Source organism: Mesitornis unicolor, unplaced genomic scaffold, assembly GCF_000695765.1.
Source record: "Mesitornis unicolor isolate BGI_N332 unplaced genomic scaffold, ASM69576v1 scaffold9363, whole genome shotgun sequence".
Lineage (NCBI taxonomy): Eukaryota > Metazoa > Chordata > Aves > Mesitornithiformes > Mesitornithidae > Mesitornis > Mesitornis unicolor.
Genome location: NW_010175334.1, coordinates 23,056 through 41,794, shown reverse-complemented (window position 1 = coordinate 41,794; position 18,739 = coordinate 23,056). Strand labels below are relative to the sequence as shown.

General features: G+C 35.4%; 1 protein-coding gene across 1 annotated transcript in view; it reads right to left on the bottom strand.

The window, feature by feature from the left end:
• Positions 1 to 378: 378 nt before the first annotated feature.
• LOC104538223 (diphthine--ammonia ligase-like) overlaps positions 379 to 18,739 on the bottom strand; it is a gene marked incomplete at its 5' end in the record, with an annotated part of 40,267 nt that continues 21,906 nt past the window's right edge. Inside the window, 2 exons of the mRNA XM_010181346.1 lie at positions 379 to 562; positions 2,625 to 2,698. Coding sequence (XP_010179648.1) covers positions 379 to 562; positions 2,625 to 2,698 — 258 coding nt within the window. The remainder of the gene's footprint in view (positions 563 to 2,624; positions 2,699 to 18,739) is intronic.

Below are 18,739 nucleotides of genomic sequence, written 5' to 3'. Positions count from 1 at the left end.
GTTACACAGAATGTTTTGGCCTCATATAATTACATCTTGTTAGATGTTAATTTGCTGTATTTCTATTAAAACTTTCACGGTTTCTTTATAATATTGTCTAGCCACCAGTCTGCATCTTCTATAAATGACAATACTGTGAACCACTGAATTATGCATGCATCTTTACTGCAAATCAAAACCAAACCAAAGGAATTTAATGACTATGCTAGGAAGAATTATTTTCCAGCTTTTCCATGTCTCCTCTAAGAATGAATTGCACACAAGTAAATTATTTATTCAGATATCAAGACTGTAATTCAGCCATGTAATTTTTAAAAAATTTCTTCATATTAACATTTTGTATCCTAAAATATAGAACAAAATTTCTGGTTTTCTCTGTTATGTTGTAGATTTGTCCATGAGGAGTTTCAGCTGACAATATTGCTCAGAATCTGAATACATACCGAAAGCTGCCACTTTTATGATTATGGCTTGAATGTTAGATGATATCATTTCTTTAAGCAATTTTTCCTGGTTTCGACGCCAAAGGTAAGCTAAAGGCTGAAGATTAAGCCTTCTGCAACTTAAAAAAAAAACAAAAAAAATTGGATAAGGCCAGACATTTTGCTTTTACATAGTGTAATGCATGTAAAATTAAAGAAAATTAATTTCTCTGATTTCCTACCTTTAAACAATTTTTCTTCTAAATTTTCAATTACAATACTATTCCTAGATTTCAGTATATACAATAAGTCTATTATACATTAAAAAAGACTTGTTCTGAGTATAATTCACCTATGTATGTAAGGCGTAACTCACTGATGTAAACCGATTCACAAGGGAACATAGTAAAACCATGAGAAAAAACATTCCTGAACTTTTAGGGATGCAAATCAACTAATACCTTAGGAAGTGACCACTTTTTATTAAAATAGCTAAGACAAGAGTTCTATGATAATTGTGGCATATGCCACCAGCACAATTTGCTGAATTTGTTAAACTCCACAAACCTGTGATTTAGATCAACACTCAAGGAAACAACTTATTAATGTAAGTTTAATTATTTGTTTTGATACATATCATATTTAGACAGCATTTGATACACAGGATTTGATTGTTTCTCAAATTAAAGGATCACTAATTTGCACTATTGATAGGTAACCCTTCTTCAAATTGTCAAGTACCATCAGCTGGTGATAAAATGTGTAATGCCTAGTTCCTGAAAAACTTAAAAACATTTAACTACAGGACTAGCACAGGGCACTAAAAAATTACATTTATTTGTCAATTATCATTGTTTATCTGATATATGGGCTTTCTCCCATATGTTAGATAAGCCCACTAGTATTAGTGTCAAGACTTTACAGTTAAATGGATGTTCAGTGTTGACATGTAAATCCATAGTTATCACCCATATAATCTGATTTGTTTTGTTACTACTTTCATATATTTTAACAGAGGACTAAGTTGTGAAATTAAAAGAAACATTTAGCAACTCTGAATGTGAAGTAGTTCATTTAGGTGTCTAACTAACAAGTTGGCTGAATCCCAGTAACTGGGCTGGTTTATGTGAAACAACTTTATGGCAAGTATATCTACAGGTCAGTGCAACATTTTTTTACCACTGAGTAACCTTGGAATTAATCAGGCCTATCTGAAATTTGTGATGTCCTGTCAGTCTTTCGGCTGTGATAAAAAAATCTGAAACCTATAATCAACAAAAGCAATCTTTTCTAAAATATCTAGTAACATGATCACAGTCATTAACATGTTTTAAGTGTAAGGGAAAAGTAAAAGAAAGGAGCTATTTCTGACTGCTATTTACCTATGGAAAGAAAACACCCATGCTGTGCAACTTGCTGAAGTGAGTCAAGTTGGCACAGCATTAACTTCACCATTCTTACAGTTCATACAGGATTCCAGATATTTGCTTTTATCATCAACAAATAACTAATTAAGTAATGAAATTGTAATTTATTTTTTTAACATAAAGTGGATTTGCATTTCACCAAACATATACAGGGAAAATTTGTTTTCAGACCCAAATCAAATCTTGGCCTATATGACACACACAGTTCTCACTACATAATCCTTTTTAAAATTAAGATTATTAAACATATCACAATCTAGACTTAAAGAGTGCACACAGTAGAAATGACAAGTGAAAGAACTTGATTAATAGTAACAGATTTTAGTTTTTAAGGAAGTAAGGGAAGATATGTACATAAAGATTCTCTTGTACTTAATTTCTGATAACAAGTCACAGGATGTTCCTCTATAGTAAAGCTGCTGAAAAATAGAGATAGCTGACCACAGCCAACCCGACTACAACACCATAGTCACTGGAACTGCGTTGAAATCAAAGATTTGAACCTATTTAACTATCTAGATATCAAAACTGAGATTTTCAACAGATCCATAGGAGACCTGAAGAGCAATCAAAAAATCTGGACTTTTACTAATCAACAAATGGTTCCAGCAGGGAAGGGGGCAGGGGGGAAGATACCTATATTAACAGATTTAATGAATTTGGTATCATAGAACATGAGAAATAAAGCAACTGTTTCTGCTCCAGAATTAAAGTTAACAAACAAGTAAAGCACTTTCCAGAATGTGGATATTAGTAAAGATTAATATTTTCTTACACATCTTCAACTCGAACTCTCTGGTAGTCAGAAAGAATGGCTCCCACAGATACACCCTCCACTCCTTCTTTGTCCTGAAAAAAGACAGAATATTAATGACAGCATTATGTCATATATGTTGGCCTAAGCAATAGAGATTCAGTACCTCTACTAGCAGAACCAATGAAGAGTAAATGTTTTTCCCTGTGCTCAGTGCATGGAACTGGAATGGTACACAGTACTGGCTGCAATGCACAACTGGCACAGAAGTGAGCCACAGATGACCTACTAAGTCGTTATTACTCTAACACAGTAATCCACTCAACTCTAGTGCCATTCTACAGAAGAAATAACCAGGTTAACTGAAAAGTATCAGATTTAATAGCTTATCCTAAAGTTTCCCTAGCATCCTGAAAATTACTTTCAGCACTCAGTAGAACTGAGGTGTTAGCTATCCCATGTACAAATAAGTATCTACAACATACAATCATGATTAATTAAACTGTTAGCATTTGTCACAATGTGCAGCACAAGAGGCTGTCAGATTACTCTTTTATATGCTAAAAAGAAAAAAATGTTTTCCAATACATATTTTCTTTGTTTCACTTCAATTACCTAAGGCAACAGTACTTTATTTTTGTCTTGTAAACTCACCGAGAATGTAACATTTCAAAAGGCACACACTTAAGATATTTCATGAGCTCTTGCATTTTCAAGTTGCTTGAATCCCAATCAACATGCTGAACTCTCTTTCTTTTCCTAAAATTTGCTCTAACTAGGCTTTAGTTAAAGTTGTTTTCCTCTTTTAACCAAGGTTGATCCTAACTACACAGCATGACTTACCTTCTGGACCTGCTCAGTTAGACAGCAACCCTGTGAAGTTTGCAGCAAGATTTTACCACAAAATTTTCAACTACACATACCTAGATATGAATCTCAAAATCAAATCAGTCTTTGCCTGTCATAGTACCACATTTAAAATTAATTTTCTGCTTCTTACCAATAAAATTATGTGGAAGGTGTTTTATTCATAATTATATTGTAGGGTTCCTAGTTTACACCTGTCTGGGATATTCTTTCCTCAATCTTATTCTTTTTGCATTATTTCTCACCTCATATGCCAAATGCCTACGATAGTCATACTCATCTATACTTCTCATTTAAGAGTCACTGTTTTAATCAAAATTCCTAGCTATACTAATTCAAAAATGTTATCACTGTTCAATTTATGTCATTAATGGATATATCATTTAATAGGAAACTTAATGCCATACCCTACAGGACTCAGGTTGATGTTTCTCACAGATCCAGAAGTTATAGTACTGATAAAAAGTAATTTTAGCTTATCTGTCGCCTGTTCATTATCCACTGTCAGTATTAGCATTATTATTACTGTTATCCAGACAATATGACCTCTGCTTCTCTTTGAGCTTTGTGTGCAACAATATTTCAAAGCTTGTTTCAGACTACAGACAAATCACAGACATTTCAATTTACTCAACTCACCTACCTAGAATTGTATTTCTTAAAAAGTTAACACATTTATATAAGTAGAGTTTTCTTTAAATAAACTTGATAAAATTGTTCCTGAAGCCTTCTTGGATCTTCAGGTATATCTAAAATGTTTTCCCCATACTCCTTTGTTTCAGGCAATTTTGATATGCAGCTTACTTGTACTGCTACAACTGCACTTAAGTTGCATTCTTCAAAGTTCTTTTTAGAAAGATTGTAAAGTTAAGTTGTACAACAATCCTGGAAACATGATGTACAACGGCTATGTATTGTTTGTGTGCATTTTTATGTAGAAAGAATAACTCTAACAACTCCTTTGAAACATACTCCATCACAATGTTCAGACATCATCCAACATGCCCAGAAACATTACTTGTATTTCTGCTTATGTGAAAAATTAATCACAGGCAACATATCCTCAAAGGTAATAATCATGAAGTGGTCCATGCACAGGATCTGACATCATGAACCAATATTATTAAACAATTATACATTGAATAGTAATTGTCCACGCTTCCAAGTCACCACACATCTTTCTCTGTGGAGGAATGAAGCAGCCTGTACCCCTTTCTGCTCAACACACAATAATACATTTGTAATGAAATCACACAATCAGAATGGCTGAGGCTTCTCACTTTTGCAGATAAACTTGGGACTCCGGCTGTGCAGTACATCCAGACTATCAGAGACTAGGACAATATATGGCAATAAAACTGAATGTCTTTATATGGAGAGACGTATTCAACTACAGAAAGGAATAGGGGAAGACAAAACACTGTAGAAAAGCATCTGCATTAATATGAGCATAAAGTAGATGGGGGATGCAGGGTCGACGGCAAGGGAAGAGTAAAAGCAGATTTAGCCTGGGATCCAGGGAACAACAACAAAAAGAAAAGAAAAAAACAAACCACAAAGAACTCCTACAATGCCCTCCATGGCCTCCCAGCATTAGAGATACTGAATGTTCAAATGTTTTTTCATTATTACTTCTTCATGCAAGGTAGCATAACAATACAAATGATACACCATAACTAATATATCAAGAAATGCGGGACATTTGCAAGGTTTCTGCAGCTATCCACCAATGGCAAGTATTACTTCATAGAACACACTAGGTTCAATGATCACAGTAAAACCAAGCAAAATCTGGGAAAAAGGCAAAACAAAGATTCAGATTCTCTACTTACTGAGATTACTGGAATTGTTTTGCTTTCATTAAATTAACAGCAGGTGAATACATTTGTGTTATATTCTATTAAACAGAACTGACTCCAATCCAGTTGACTGGATTCCAAATGAATTTGTTCTTATGAAGAACTATGTGCAATAGAAAGTAACTACCTGACAGAATACCAACCACTAAAAGCTCTACATTTTTTAAGACTTTATACAGATACAGCAAAAGTACAGCTGATCTTTCTGGCTGAATCTATCACAATATGTTGACATCAAGATATGCGTAATGCTAAGACTGTCCCCATTCCTTTTGATTTCAGTAAGATTTATAGTTTTTGTTTTGGGGTTTGGGTTTTTTTCACGTATACATACCTGTAACACATTCAGAGGGAGGATGTGCATGTGTATGAATGCAGATTTATATACACATAAACACACATAAACACATAAATACATCTGTGTATTTATACACATGTATGCAGGTACACATGTATACAATACACCCTGAAGTAAGTTACAAAAGAACATAAGACTGTCATTGGGTGCTTGCATAAAGGCTACATTAAATCTGATTTAAATAATCATATACAAGACGTTCTCCACCTATTCTAGTTTATTTCCTTTAATAATACGTAAGTTTTAATCATCTTTTGAAATGGCAGTACATTGTGTCATCTTTCAGTTGTGGTTTGCATTCACGTTTAAAGACTTTTGACAGGGAGCTATTCACCACCATCACTTTTCATTTAGTTCTTCTGATGGTAAAAAGCAAATATAAACTTCCATCACTGTCCAGACAGCAGCTTCCACAAGAAAAAACATCAATATACTTAATATATGCTTTGAAATGAGATAACTAGTTAAAATACTTACATACCATGAAATGGAACAAATTCAATCCCCCTATCCTTCACGGTTCAACAAATCAAGGTTGGAGTGGCATAAATTCAAGAAATAAGAAGATTTGAAGGAAAGAAGGATGGATTATGAGGTGGAACAGAAAAAAAAATTATCTAGCAATCTTCCTAAGTACCTCAACTGAACAAAGTTTACATAAAGCCTTCCTGTGCAGTGTATTCAGCTCAGTGCTTGAAGCATGCAAACAGTACTAACTGAAAACTAGTTCTTCCCTGGATTCACTGGTTGGTATGGGAAGAGCTATTGGACATTTTGCAAACAGACAGGATTTTGTCTCATTCAGAGCTGATCATGGTTAGCGGAGAATCAACCCCAGAATCAGCGGTGCCAGGTCTCAGGTACTACACTTCACCTTTTAATGTGGAATCTGATCAGGTTTAGTACCACAAAAAGCATGTTCACAAAACTGCAGCCTCAGCGTAGGCAGAGCAGGCTGACGTCTGCAGGCCTAGCATCGGGGATGTGCACTGAACTCAAAAGCCAAGAAAGCCAATTTGGGAAAATGCTGGGAAAAAGATGGTAGGTGCTGTACAATATAAAAAGTAACAGAGAATAGAAAAATGTTCAAGTAAAGTTAATATGGAATTTATTACTTTTCCTAGGGTTGGGGATTTTTGTTATTATTAATGTTTACTGTTAATTTATGAGATTATTTAAACTATGTAAAACTTTAGACTAACCTATTTCACTAGCAGCATACTAGTAAAGTGAAAACGAGTTGCTTCTCTGAAGTATTTGGCTAATACAGAAAGCATTTCTACCTAGAGCAGTATACTCTGTCAAAAGGTATTACATCACGAAGTATGTAAAGTATGTTAAACACAGATATATACAGATGCCAAAAACTTTTTATTTTCCATTTGACTTTTTAAAACTTATTTTTACCCTTCAAAAGTACCAAAATAACTCATTTTAAAAGGCAGGTACAAAAGCAAACCTTTAACAAGCATTTAAATAACACTAACTTTTTAGCAACAGTACACAGCTTCCTTTTCTTGTCCATAATTATTAGCTATCTTTTAACTGTAAGTGAAATTACATCATTACTCCATGTCTCATTATAACCATTAATTTATTCCTGTTTGTAACATTCATGCAGAACAATCTTCATTAACAACTGCACTATAACAGCAAATCAATCTCTGCAACTGTAACTGTACTAAAACATACAATTTATGTTCAAAGCTTCATAGATTTAAAATTATATATATTCTTAAACAGTTTAATAAATAACACAATTCAAAATTGCTGCTCTCTCTGTATCATAAATTACTTTTAGCTGTATTTTCTATCAGAAAATAGTATAAAAAATTAAACAGTTTTGTGAAAGCTCCAAAATATCAGTGCCACGAATATGCTCGCTGCTATGCTGTTTTTAAGATGGCTCTGTAATACCCACGTACAACCACACTGTTTCACAGCTGATGTAAAATATAAACAGAAATGTAAGAGTAATTTCTGTTGGTACACTGTGGTTTCAATTGTCCTTTTTTTTTATACTTCAGTGACTGAAATTCAATTAAGCAGAGTGATGGCAATTTGAGGAAATATCTACATATGCATTGTAGCATACAGTACTGGTAGAAGTATTCTACTAGTAAGTAAAATCTTCATTGCGGTAGGATTAGTACAGAGGTTTTTCTTTAATTTCATATTTTAAAGTCTTTACCTGACCCTCTCAGAGTTCAGCAAAAAGAAAATCAGTGCTAATGTTTTCAATTTAATTAGTATATTACATGCACTGTAATTATTGGTGGGAAATGTTGTATTAATGAATGTAAAAGTTAGCTGTAAATTACCTCGGAGTTATTATCAATTTCCCAAGTTACTGCTCCTTAAGATAACCCTCTCCCCATGGTCCTTCCGGTAATTTTTCTTTGCCTGATAAACATGATGATTAAACAGCACACAGTGCAAACCTTTGATACTTTTAAAATTAAATCCATGCCCAGCCTAAGGGCTGTGTCTGATTTCAACTAAATGTGTCAGTTAATCAGATAAAAAATTATCAGCAACTCAAAAAAACCAGCAGCCTTAGGCTTCATCAGTGCCAGAGAAAGCTGAACAAAATCAGACATACAGACAATATCACGTTATGAGTAAAGGTTACTGCTAAGCACAGAACTATTCGCCACCTTAATAACGTCTATCTTAAATTAAATACAACAGCCAGAACAATATCAAAGAAAGAAAAAGGAAGTGCTAGACCTGTGCCCATACATGCCTGTTCATTTAAATGCTCCCATTCAGAAAAATGCAGAATATTCCTAAAAATTTACTGTTTAGAACAGATCTATGTAAGAAACTAAGTATAAATAACCAAAGAATGGTTAAACTAGGTTTAATTTTTAACATTTGCTTCACAGCTTTGCCACAAGAGAGTTCATTTTATGACCAAGATATAAAATAGATTATCTCTAAATGAAATTGTCTTTCCAATTAATATCCCCCTTGAAGCTTGCATGAGTAACAGAAAACTGTTACACATACATAAATTAAAGCTTAAGGTCATTTGTATCTAAATAATGATTTCCAGTGACTTGCAAAACTTCAAATTAAAACACAACATATTTGCAGGTGTGTGACTGACAACAGATACAAAACTTATATGTTATATGTAACATATATAACATCATATATAACATATATAACATATATAACATATAAGACACATAACACATATAACATAACAGGACTTTTAGGCTTCTGCAATAATTTAAGTTGAAAATTCTTAAATAGGAGATTTGCCTTATAATTTGTGAAGCATTCTAAGAGCACTGATGATACTCATTTCAAAGAGAGTATGTGATTTTTCTGAGCTTTGATATGTGTCTCAGAGGCAGCTGCAAATAATCAAAGACAGTATGGAAATATCTCTGAGAAACAGGGATCGAGTAAGTCTCCTTTAAACTGAAAAACCGCTATTTGGTAAAGTTCTGCAGACTACCTTGGAATCGCATAGTCTTGCAGATCACTACACACCATCTGGGACCAGCCTGTCTTCCACTTAGAGACCTCAAACCACGTGTATCTCATGCTTCCATTCCTTAGGAAGAAGTAGTTCCAAAAACAGGGATGGAAATTAATTTAACGTGGATTCACACGAAGTTTCCATGCGAACACTCTCATTAAGAACTTCAATAGTCTTCAGTCTTCACTTTATAAGTAAATTACTTTTGAATAATAATATCTATACAAGGTGATAATACTAAGTAAATAATTCACTTTAAAGCTAATTAGATTCATTTTTATGAATGCCCAGCGTAGGGCACAGAGAGACACACCACCATCTTTAAGCATAACTGATGGCCTAACTTCAAGAGTTTTACAAATGTAATTATTGAAATCCTGCACCCACCCACTCACACACACACACACAATGTATTAACTCAGTGTAGGAGGGTATTCATCAGCTCTCAGGCACAGCTTTCAGTACTTAATCACAATCTCATAATAACCACATTTAATTAGTATATGGACCTCTTGCTACCTGGAAGTGCCACAGATTCAGGAGATGGTGCAGGGGTACATTTGTGTGCACATAAGCATATGTGCACAACACTGCAAGGGAAAAAGGAGAGAGGGTGAAAGAGACAGAAATACCATCCTCAAAGTCTAATATGAAACAGAATTATCTTGAAATATTGCCATTCAAAAGGCCTGAATTAAAATCTAAATAGCAGAAACAGAAAACCAGGAAAATCTACTATAGCCATACATCACACCATAAATGCAGGTTTTCCCAGTATACTGATCCTCCACTTAGCTGCAATTACAGAGTGAACAGTTAGTCTTAGGAATTACAAATCATTCATTAATGAACGGTTTTTTAATATATTATCTCATATAAACCATTTTCATAGAACACAAGGAAACACTTCTAGAATTAGATGTCAACCACTGTGATTTAAATTTTAACACTAAGTTTTTAAGATACCAACATATACAACTGTGTGACTTCTTCAGTATTAAAAAAAATAATAATTCTTTGTCCTATGAGAGCAGGTACTGGCCTTTATTAGTACGTTCCAGATCAATGTCTTGCCAAGATCAACCACTTACTAAACTAAGAAAAAGGTCAAAGGAGTTTTTATGTTTCTAGTTAACAGAAGAATCATAGATAATGCAACTCAGACTACTTGCATTGTACTCTCTGACTTCAGACAAGGCAGAATTTCACTGCTGATTTTTTATTTTTTTTATCTAGTATCTTTAACAAACTGTAAAACAGCCAAAAGCCAGCTCTGGAAACTAAATTTCTGAATATACACGCACGCATTTTGTCCGTGCTCTGCATTAGCTTTCAACCATACAGCCTCCATGTGGACCAACTTCTAGATGCTAATGGCAATGCCTCCTCTTCAATGAAGATCAACAAGACACAGATCCAATACAGCACCTACAAAACCAACTCTGGACAGACTCTACAGCTTGCTCTGGTTACCTGAGCTATGCAGCATGGTTTGGATAATTCAACTCAATAACAGAATTCTACTAAGGAAAACTACTCTAAGAAAATGTCATGCAAAAATTAACTGTCTACCCTCATTTATTTCTGTGCAAGCACTGTCAAAGCAATCCTATTTAATGAAGTATTTCAGAACACATGCTGGCAAAATACTCAGGCACGTAAATAACAACATTCAGGTTACTAATTCTGTGAGCAAACAGTTCTTTTTGTGTAAGTAATACTGCAGGCATGACATGACAAGATCCTGAGTTTTCCTTTTGTTGTCCTCTTACCAGATGCAACACGATAAGATTCAGAACCATGGGATAAAAATGACTTAAATAAAAACAAGCTATTTTGTCTATTAGAAACAAATATTCTATTCCTTTATTATCACAGAATCACAGAATCGCTTGGTTGGAAAAGACCTCCGAGATCATCACATCCAACCGTTCCTGTCTACCCACTAAACCATATCCTTAAGTACCTCATCTACCCGCTCTTTAAATACATCCAGGGATGGTGACTCCACCACCTCACTGGGCAGCCTGTTCCAGCTTCTGATGACCCTCTCAGTAAAGAGCTTCCTCCTTATCTCTAACCTGAACCTCCCTTGGCACAGCTTGGTGCCATTTCCCCTTGTTCTACCCTCCATCACCTGGGAGAAAAGACCAGCACCCACCTCTCTACAACCTCCCCTTAGGTAGTTGTAGGTGGTGATGAGGTCTCCCCTCAGCCTTCTCTTCTCCAGGCTAAACAACCCCAGCTCCCTCAGCCGCTCCTCATAAGGCTTGTTCTCCAGAGCCCTCACCATCCTTGTGGCTCTTCTCTGAACACGCTCCAGAATCTCAACGTCCTTCTTATGGAATAAATATACGCTTTATTATGTAAAGCATATAGCTTCCAGAGAATAAAAAAAGTCATAAAAATATTTTAATTTTTTATTTTTCTAAAATTAACTCTATTATGCCAAAATAAATCATTAAAGTAGATGCCTGCTTATTTTAACATACTTTAAATCATATCAGCATTTCAGATGAAAGAAGTCAATTTCATTGTCACTACCAAGTATGACAAGTATGTTTATGCATACTTAGATAACTCATTCTCCCATGTACTACAGCTGAGAACATCTTTCAAAACTGCAATTCATACTTATGAAATGTTTAAAACAAGTTCATTGAGGACTCAAACACCTTGAGTAAAACAAAGACAATTCTTCACATACTTTGTGAAAACACTGTTATTTCACGCTTCACATCTATGACATCATTTATTCTTATTGATGAAAACACCGCAACTTCCAACGAAGTTTTTTCCAGATTGCAGTGAAGCACAAAATGCCACACTATGATTTTCAGGTTTGATTCTCTTCTAAAGTGCCTTTGTTTGGGTTATTTTTCCATCACTGTGTTTCAAAAAAAAAAAAAGACAAGGTCACGTAGCATTAATAAAATGATAGCAAAGATTCCAAGTCTTAAGAGAAATATTCCAAAACATCATCAAAATACACTCTAACGTGCTTTAGAAAGTTACATGAAGAATCAAATCTTTCTCGTCGCTGAACTGCTTAGCAGCAAGAATCAAGCGTTCATCCCATTTTCCTATCACAGTACAAACAAGTATTTTTCTATATAATTTCAGTTCCAAATATATATGTTGAATGAATGCATTTCAGACACTTCAGCTGCTTCCCATTAAGACACAAATCTTTTAAAGTTATCTATGTCTACCTTTGTTCAGATACAGTGACTTGGCAGAACGATAGCTTAATAGTACATTCTTCAGAATAGCATTCTCCCACTAACAATAACAACATTTTTACGTTAGACATTTAGGGCTTAATAATTAGAATTAAATATAAACTTTAAATACAAATGAGGAAATAAAAATGCACCCCGAACAAGTAACGCAATATTTCTCCTTAGTAAAAACACGTTAGATGTGTTGCAGGATTAGTACCACTTAGTACAGGAGATCCATACTGCCTTCAAATTCCCATTTTACACTTTACACTCAAAGAGTGTACTGCAATAAACAAGATGTTACAAAGCAGAAGTTGACTGAATTTCATGTATTTGAGGAGAGAACAACTTACACCACAATTCTCTGACATCAGTCCTTGCAGCTGCGTGTATGTACAACTAGACTGTGAATTTCTCCAGTTTCTGAAAGAAGTCTCAAAGCTTCCAGTCTGGCTCAAGCTTCAAAACACCCACTTAACTGCACTCGCATTAAGGGCTTCTGCTTTATTTTAATGCAAGAAGACTAAAATTGCCACCTCTCACAATATCTGGCAGACTAGTAAGTACTCTGAAGTAAGCGTCAATACCAGGAAAGTATTCTACCTTTGTAATATCAAACAATTTTTTCTACATCTCTGATTGGACGGGATGTAGGATTTCTACATAGTATGAGGAAAAAAAGCCCAAAACTGTGTCTTCTGCAGCGACTGAACTGATGTGTGTCTACTACGTGAGTTGTGGAATTCTACAGCAACAGAACATGCCCGACACTTCACGAGATTAACTGAGAAATTTCATTTTCTCAGAGTGCTGTGAGTGGCTAATCTGATGCAAACAGATTCTCACTCCATGTAGAACTTGGTCAGGTAGCCTCTCTAACATTTTTACTCAGTTCTTCAACATTTAGTTTGATAAGGCTTGACTTGCTAAAGGGGCTATAGAAAAAGTGTCTCTGCTGCTACATCTTGCAACCAGTAGGAAATACATACTTAAAATTAATGCTGTGTTGGATTGGGTCTCTCTCTTCTACCTCTTACCACCTTCTACTGGTACCCCACAATAAAGTCAAGGACGGCACAAAAGTCACTTGCCCATAGTAACCATGATCAGATCCTTTCTGCAAGCTCTGCAAATTAATACCACTCATTCTTTGGAACAAACTTACACCATCAGTAATGAAGACAAACAGCCCTGAGAGGTTTTCAGCAGGGTTTACAATCTGGTTTTATTACTATACTTACCACTCCTTTGTTTGCCTTTGTCATGATTCCACGCTGGCACCGTGACTAGCGACCACGAGTTACCTTCGACACAGTCCATTATATCATGTCTCTGAATATCCTGTGTAGACATTTAGTTCTTCGGGGATCATGCAGAATCTACTGACAGCTCTGCTGAGACTAAATCTCCTGTCCGAGTTCAACTGCCTGTACTCACTATCTTTATTTGCTGCCTCATCTGATGCTATTCCAGAGTGTTTGTGATTTAATTAAAAGGGAGAATTCTTCACCTTTCTAAATGACTCAGGACAACCTTATTTTCACATACTATTGTAGCACACAGCAGGCACAGCACAGCTGTGGTCCAGACAGAATGTCCAAGTCACACTCACAGGTAGCTGCATTAATCAGCATAACATCGTCAAAATCAACCAAAAAATACCCAAAGATGATAGGGTTCTCTTACAGCCATCTCAAGGTAATTAAAATTCAAACAGACACATAATGTAAAAAAAAACAAACAACAGATTAAAAATTCTAAAGCACGTATGAAATAATTTGGCAAACATACTGAGCACTATTCAGTACCTCTCCAAGTACCTCTTTCAGGTCGGCAAGATGCTCACAAGATATGCACAAGTCATCAGTGTCCATGAAGAAAGAGCAATAATAGCAGATCCACTAATAAACTTAGTATCCAATTTACATCATAGATTCTTCCTTTTAGCACTTTGTCCTGGTTTGAGCTAAATAGAACTAATTTTCTATTTAGTGATTTTACTTTTCAGCTGAGTCTCTTTTAAGTGACTGAACTTGCTGAAAACTGGCAGCATGTTTTTCCCAAACAGCGCTGCTAGAAGATAAGCTCAAGGTCAGTTGTCTCATCATGGGTGCTGTGTCTGCGTCTACGGGGGTAGAAGTGGACCCAAAACTGACCAATGAGGTATTCCATCCCACATACGTCATACTCAGTATAAAAGCTGAGGGATCACAAGAGTCTCACCCCTTTTTCCCTTTTTCACCGTTCCTTCCATCTCGACCCTTCCGTCCATCTCGATCCTGCAGAGGCCGAGGCCTGAGCAGACCCTGCTGGTTCATCTGCCCGCTGATCCTGATTTGTGTGTCCTGCATCAGCTCCCACTGCTGCTGAGTTTGGTCTGGGGCTTTTCCAGTGCCCGGCTCTGCAGAGCCTCTGGTGACGTATTCGTCATTGGGGGGGAAGGAGGATTTCATATTGGTTTTATATATATTTGTACATATCTGTATATATTTCATTATATTCCTATTTACATTATTATCCTGTAGTATCAGTATTATTGTTTCATTAAATCTGTGAGTTTATTTTCCAACCCGTAAAGTCTCTCTCCCTTATTCTCTTTTCTCTTCTCTTCTGGGGAAGGGAGAGGGGTTAATAGAGAGCATCTGTCCAGGATTTAGTGGCCGGCCCAGCCCTAAACCATGACACACTTCGCAAAAAAAAACAGCCTCCCAGAATGGTTTGTATTTGTTTTGGATGGTATTTACCTAGGTATTTACTAAGGCTGGTAACACACCTGGTCCTCTAGCTGAGCAGTAACTACGCTTTCAGTGCAGTTTTCAACATTTTCTAAAAAGTTGTCTTATCGATGATTTATTTGAACTGTTAATGCCTGCAAGAATTTGACTCTAAGTTATCATTACTTGTTTTACTGTATTACAGGACAGCATAGATTTAAGTCTGTATAAACTTTACCTTTTTGTTTTTTAATGCATAGAACATGTAAAATTTCACAGTTGGTAATGCTTCTGCGACATGGCAGTAGTTCGCTCACTCCAAGCCTTGTCTCCTCCTCCAGTAATGGAGTTTATGTGATCCATAAAATAAGCCACTCATTTTAATTATAAGACGTGGGGCTATTTCCCACTGACAGATCCTCATTTCCTTTCCAGAACATTGCCTTTTAATTTCTAAATCACTTGTGTATCATTGTGACTAACAAGTATTCTGGGAATAGAGCCTGGCATGGATGTTCTAGATCAAAGCAATCTGTTGATAGCAGCATTTTTTCTAATAAAACAGACTAAGCAGTCTGAAAAATCCTAAACATAGCACTGAAGCACCGCTGTAGTCCTGCATATCAGATAGAGCTCAAACAGATGAAGAATGCAATCATTTTACTAAAGACTGCAAAAGTAACTCAAGAAGTGCAAATGGACTGGACCTCAGAACAATTCAATCCAGACTGATTTTTCTGCTGGAGCCTTGGAACAGGGAAAGTTTTCCAGCTGTGGAAAATCCTGTCATGAACGCAAAGACTATGAACCAAGAGGGAAAAAGGTGCAAATGTAACCCTACTAGGAAGTCATATAAAGATTCCGTATTCCTCAGGCACTTCTAAATACAAATGCACAAGATGCTGCCTGTATTTCACACTGGGGGTTTTTGAGTTAAAAACAAACAAACAAAAACCCCCAAAACCTGACCGGATCCAATTGCTAATCAGTAACTTTGCATTTCCTTGCCATAAGAAGAAATGCGGTTGTAATGCTGGACTACCTGATTTGTTCTCACTGGTGGAAAACTAATAACTTCATCACAGTTTTGGTATACAACCTTAAGAAATGTGTTTCTAAAGAAAAAAGGAAAAAACCTGAATCTGATTAACTCATCTCACATAAGCTGTGCAGCTGTGGTCAATGCAACTTTGAGGTCTTACACCAGCATTTAACAAAGGACCATCAACCATCGCAGGCCTTTTGTATTTGCAGGGAAGCCTTTGAAGCAAGCCTGTTATGTTCAAAGCACTCCACCTGAACCACATGCCTAAAACGATCAGACCTAAGCATATAAAATTATACATTTATATTATGATTGTCAGGACCTGGCAGTTTCAATGGTTTAAATTTTCTTTACACAACAGCAAACTCATCCAGCACTAACGGAGATAAAATCTGTCTTTAAATAAAATTGTTGAACTTTAAACCTACCATTGATATAGTTCAAAATATGAAGCAAGCGTAATTAAAGCTACCTGCTCATATACTTGAGCACAAATTATACTCTTTCACAAATTATACTTGCTTAATCTGAGAATACATTCCAAATTGTTCACTCTTATATTATATAGTAGAGCATCAAGGATTTTGTTACTTAAAATCCTCTTGAGCTCATCGATATTTTTAATTTATTCCCAATATAAATTGATACATACTAAAAACAAGGGCTTTGTGATTATAAGCAGCTCTGATAAATGTGAGTGTGGTAAGGTTTTGCACATTTCAGTTACCTTACACTCTTACAAAACAAATTTATCGATATTAAAAATACTTAGGCAAAAGAGGAAGAAGAAAACGTGTGTTAATAGCGTGAAACCACCTAGCCAGGGAAAAGTTGAAATCTATCTGAATATAAGAATAAGGACTACAATTATTTCTTGAATTCAATTAAAAGTTTTAGCTAATCACAGCTCTGAAAAAAAGGATAAAACTATTTATTAAAAAATACTGAGTATAACATGACTAATTGATTAACCTTCCCAAAAACCAGTGAAAGTACTTCTCCCACGTAATATAGGTGTTAGGGAAAGACATGTCACACTTAAGAAAACAACTTGTTTATGCAACACACAACGGATACCTGATCACATATGGAAAAGGACATTATTGTTCCCCAAACTGATTTTAGGGAAAAAAACCCACACCTTCTCTTCGTATTACAAAGGGTTTTAAACCTCCTTGTTCTATTTTCTGTCCTGTGAAACTGCAAAAGCTTAAGTGTGCAGGATGAACCCAGCTGAATGGCTGTACTCGGGGGCACGGCACATGCGTCTGACCAGCGTCCCACCACGCTCCTTCTGCAGGACTCTGCACAGCCCGCTGGAAAACCTGCACACGATTTCATTCTTCCTCCCATCCTCTGCGGTTGCAACACAAGGTAATTTGATCTCTGAACATCTTCAAATTTTAATAAGCTGAAGAGCTGTCACATTCTGATCAAAAATTAGCATCTCCATCATTCCATATTATCAATGCATCTTGCCTAAACTTCTTCTGAGGACTGCACACTAAAGATTTCTGTTAATAAATTCTAAATTTAAAGGATTATTTGATTTCCAATTTAGTTCTCTTGGAATATTTGCTTTCTTTTTTCTTTTAAGCTTTATAAATGTACCACATACTTTTATCCCCAAGTTTTCTGCTCTGAATTTTACTAATACCTCATCTTTAACAAAGAACACACAGATGGTCTTGAGTTTGAGACATTTTCAGATTTCCTTCATTTTGAAGTAATTTTTAGCAGCAGGATACAAAAGACATTCCACAATCTTTTTAGTACCAGAACAAAACATCTTTTGAATCAAGATAAAAATCACTACATCATGAATGTTAATATCATTCTGTGAAAAATAATATCATATGACTAGAAACAACCATCCCTTTAGGGAGAAATATTGTGTTAAAGTGGATTATTCTTTTAGTCGTGTAATGGAAAGGCATTCCACCTAGTCCCAGAAGAAAAATCAAAATATGCATTTAAATGGAAATATTGTGAAATGGATAGGACAAAAAAAAGCAGCCTCAGAACTGTAAAGAACTATGTATATATGCACACACACATTCATATACATGTATACAGACAAAACATATGACATTTCATTGATATATTTTTGTCTATTTAATTCTATACATCTATATTTATGTACATAATTTTAAATTTAAAAAGATAAGCCTAGAGCTACAAACATATTTTGCAGCTACCAAGATGCCATCGCATTCAGCTATACTGGGTTTGGCCACAATTCCAAATAATACACACAACTCCGCTCTATGCACAAACTTGGGAGTATTCTTTTTCAATTTTCTGCACATTTCGTGCCAGACCATATTCTAAACAGCTTTTACGAAGTGATAATGTTTCACTGACAGTGTTTTGTGTACTTCACATAAAATTAAATCTCAGACAAACCCTGAGAAAAAGAAAGCAGAAAGCTAAGCAATACAGCATGTTGCTCTTTTTGACCCACAAACGATTATCAGTTATTTCAGAAGTTATGACAGTTTTCTCAAGTCCTTAAGGAGTCTGACACCATTGGTATAGCTTTTAACACTGCATTTATGTTTATATTACAATACAAT